General features: G+C 64.5%; 1 protein-coding gene across 1 annotated transcript in view; it reads left to right on the top strand.

Annotated features, from left to right (window-relative positions):
- Nucleotides 1-788: 788 nt before the first annotated feature.
- The window catches only part of TMEM98 (transmembrane protein 98), a gene marked incomplete at its 3' end in the record, with an annotated part of 1,394 nt that continues 606 nt past the window's right edge, over nt 789-1,576 (top strand). The window contains 4 exon segments of the mRNA XM_010181653.1: nt 789-847; nt 849-914; nt 1,091-1,222; nt 1,467-1,500. Coding sequence (XP_010179955.1) covers nt 789-847; nt 849-914; nt 1,091-1,222; nt 1,467-1,500 — 291 coding nt within the window.

The following is a 1,576-nucleotide window of genomic DNA, read 5'->3' as shown; positions in this document are numbered from 1 at the left end:
TGGGGGTCCCCACAGCCCCATAGTGACCAGGATCTGGGGGTCCCCACAGCCCCATAGTGACCAGGGTCTGGGGGTCCCTATAGCCCATAGGGGTCCAAGGTCTGGTGTCCCTATAGCCCCATAGGGACTGGGTTCTGAGGGTCCCCACAACCGACAGGGATCAGGGTCTGGGGGTCCTTGCAGTCCCATAAGGACAAGGCTCTGGGAGTCCCCATAGGGGTCAGATTCTTGGGGTCCCCATAGCCCCATAGAGACTGGCTGTGGGGGTCCCCATAGGATCTGGGCTTGGGTGATCCCTACTGCCCCATAATGACCAGGGTCTGGGGGTCCCCACAGCCCATAGGGATCAGGCTCTGGGGGTCCCCACATCCCATAGGGATCAAGTTTTAGGGGTCCCCACAGGGACCAGGTCCTGGGGGGTCCCCACAGCCCATAGGGATGAAGTCCTGGGGGTCCCCATAGCCCCATATGGCCCAGACCTCCTGACCCCAGCCTGTGTCACCATGGCCGTGGTGCAGGGTAGGGGGCAGCCCCCCATGTGCCGTGGCCAAATCCTGCTGCACCCCACACCCAGCATCGCCTCTCACCCCCAATCTCCCCAGAAGGACCCCATGGGGCAGGGGGCCATGAGTGGGTGACACCAGGTGGTGTTTTGGGGTGCAGGGAGGGTGTGGGACAGCATCCACAGGGATCCTGACCTGTCCCTGTCCCCCCCCCATCATTGCAGACCCCGTCGTGCCGAGATGGCACCGGACGCCTGAGCCACCCCCCCTCGGTGGGGAGCAGCCATGGAGACGGTCGCCATCGTGGCCATCGGGGTGCTGGCCACCCTCTTCCTGGCCACCTTCGTTTTTGGTGGTGTGCCGGCAGCGGTACTGCCACCCCAAGGACCTGCGGCACCACTACGACACCAAGTGAGTGTCCCCATGGGGGTGGCATCGTGTCCGTCCTCACCGGGGCATGAGGAGCAGGGAGGGACCCCAAACGCTGTGGGCTGAGGGTGATGCTGGGGACGTGTCCAGCATCATCAGGGTGGTGGGGAGCCCAAGGAGGTGGCCCTGTCCCCAGGGATGTCCCCGTGTCCACACAGACCCATTGTGGACCTGATGGGGACCACGGAGACGCCGTCGGAGCCCTCGGAGCTGGAGCTGGACGACGTGGTCATCACCAACCCGCACATCGAGGCCATCCTGGAGAACGAGGACTGGGTCGAGGACGCCTCGTAAGCCTGTGTCCCACCCCCGGTGTGCCCCATGTCCCCCCCACCACTGCTGGGGACCCCCATGCAGTGCCAACCCCCTATCGTGGGAGGCAGGTGGTCAGAATTTGGGGGTCACCAAGCCATGGCCGGTCCCAAGAAGGGATGGGACTTGCTCTGGTCTGCAGGTGGGAATGTCCCCAAGGGTCTGGGGGGGACAAGGACATTGGGGGTCCACCCAGATTCACACCCTGTTCCCCCTCCGCAGGGGTCTGGTCTCCCACTGCATCGCCATCCTGAAGGTGAGTCCAGGGGCTGGCACTGGTGACACTGGTGGCAATGGTGACAATGGTGACAGTGGTAGGAACTGGGGCGCGG

This window comes from Mesitornis unicolor, unplaced genomic scaffold (genome assembly GCF_000695765.1).
Source record: "Mesitornis unicolor isolate BGI_N332 unplaced genomic scaffold, ASM69576v1 scaffold42203, whole genome shotgun sequence".
Taxonomy (NCBI): domain Eukaryota; kingdom Metazoa; phylum Chordata; class Aves; order Mesitornithiformes; family Mesitornithidae; genus Mesitornis; species Mesitornis unicolor.
This window is presented reverse-complemented; position numbering and strand designations above follow the sequence as displayed.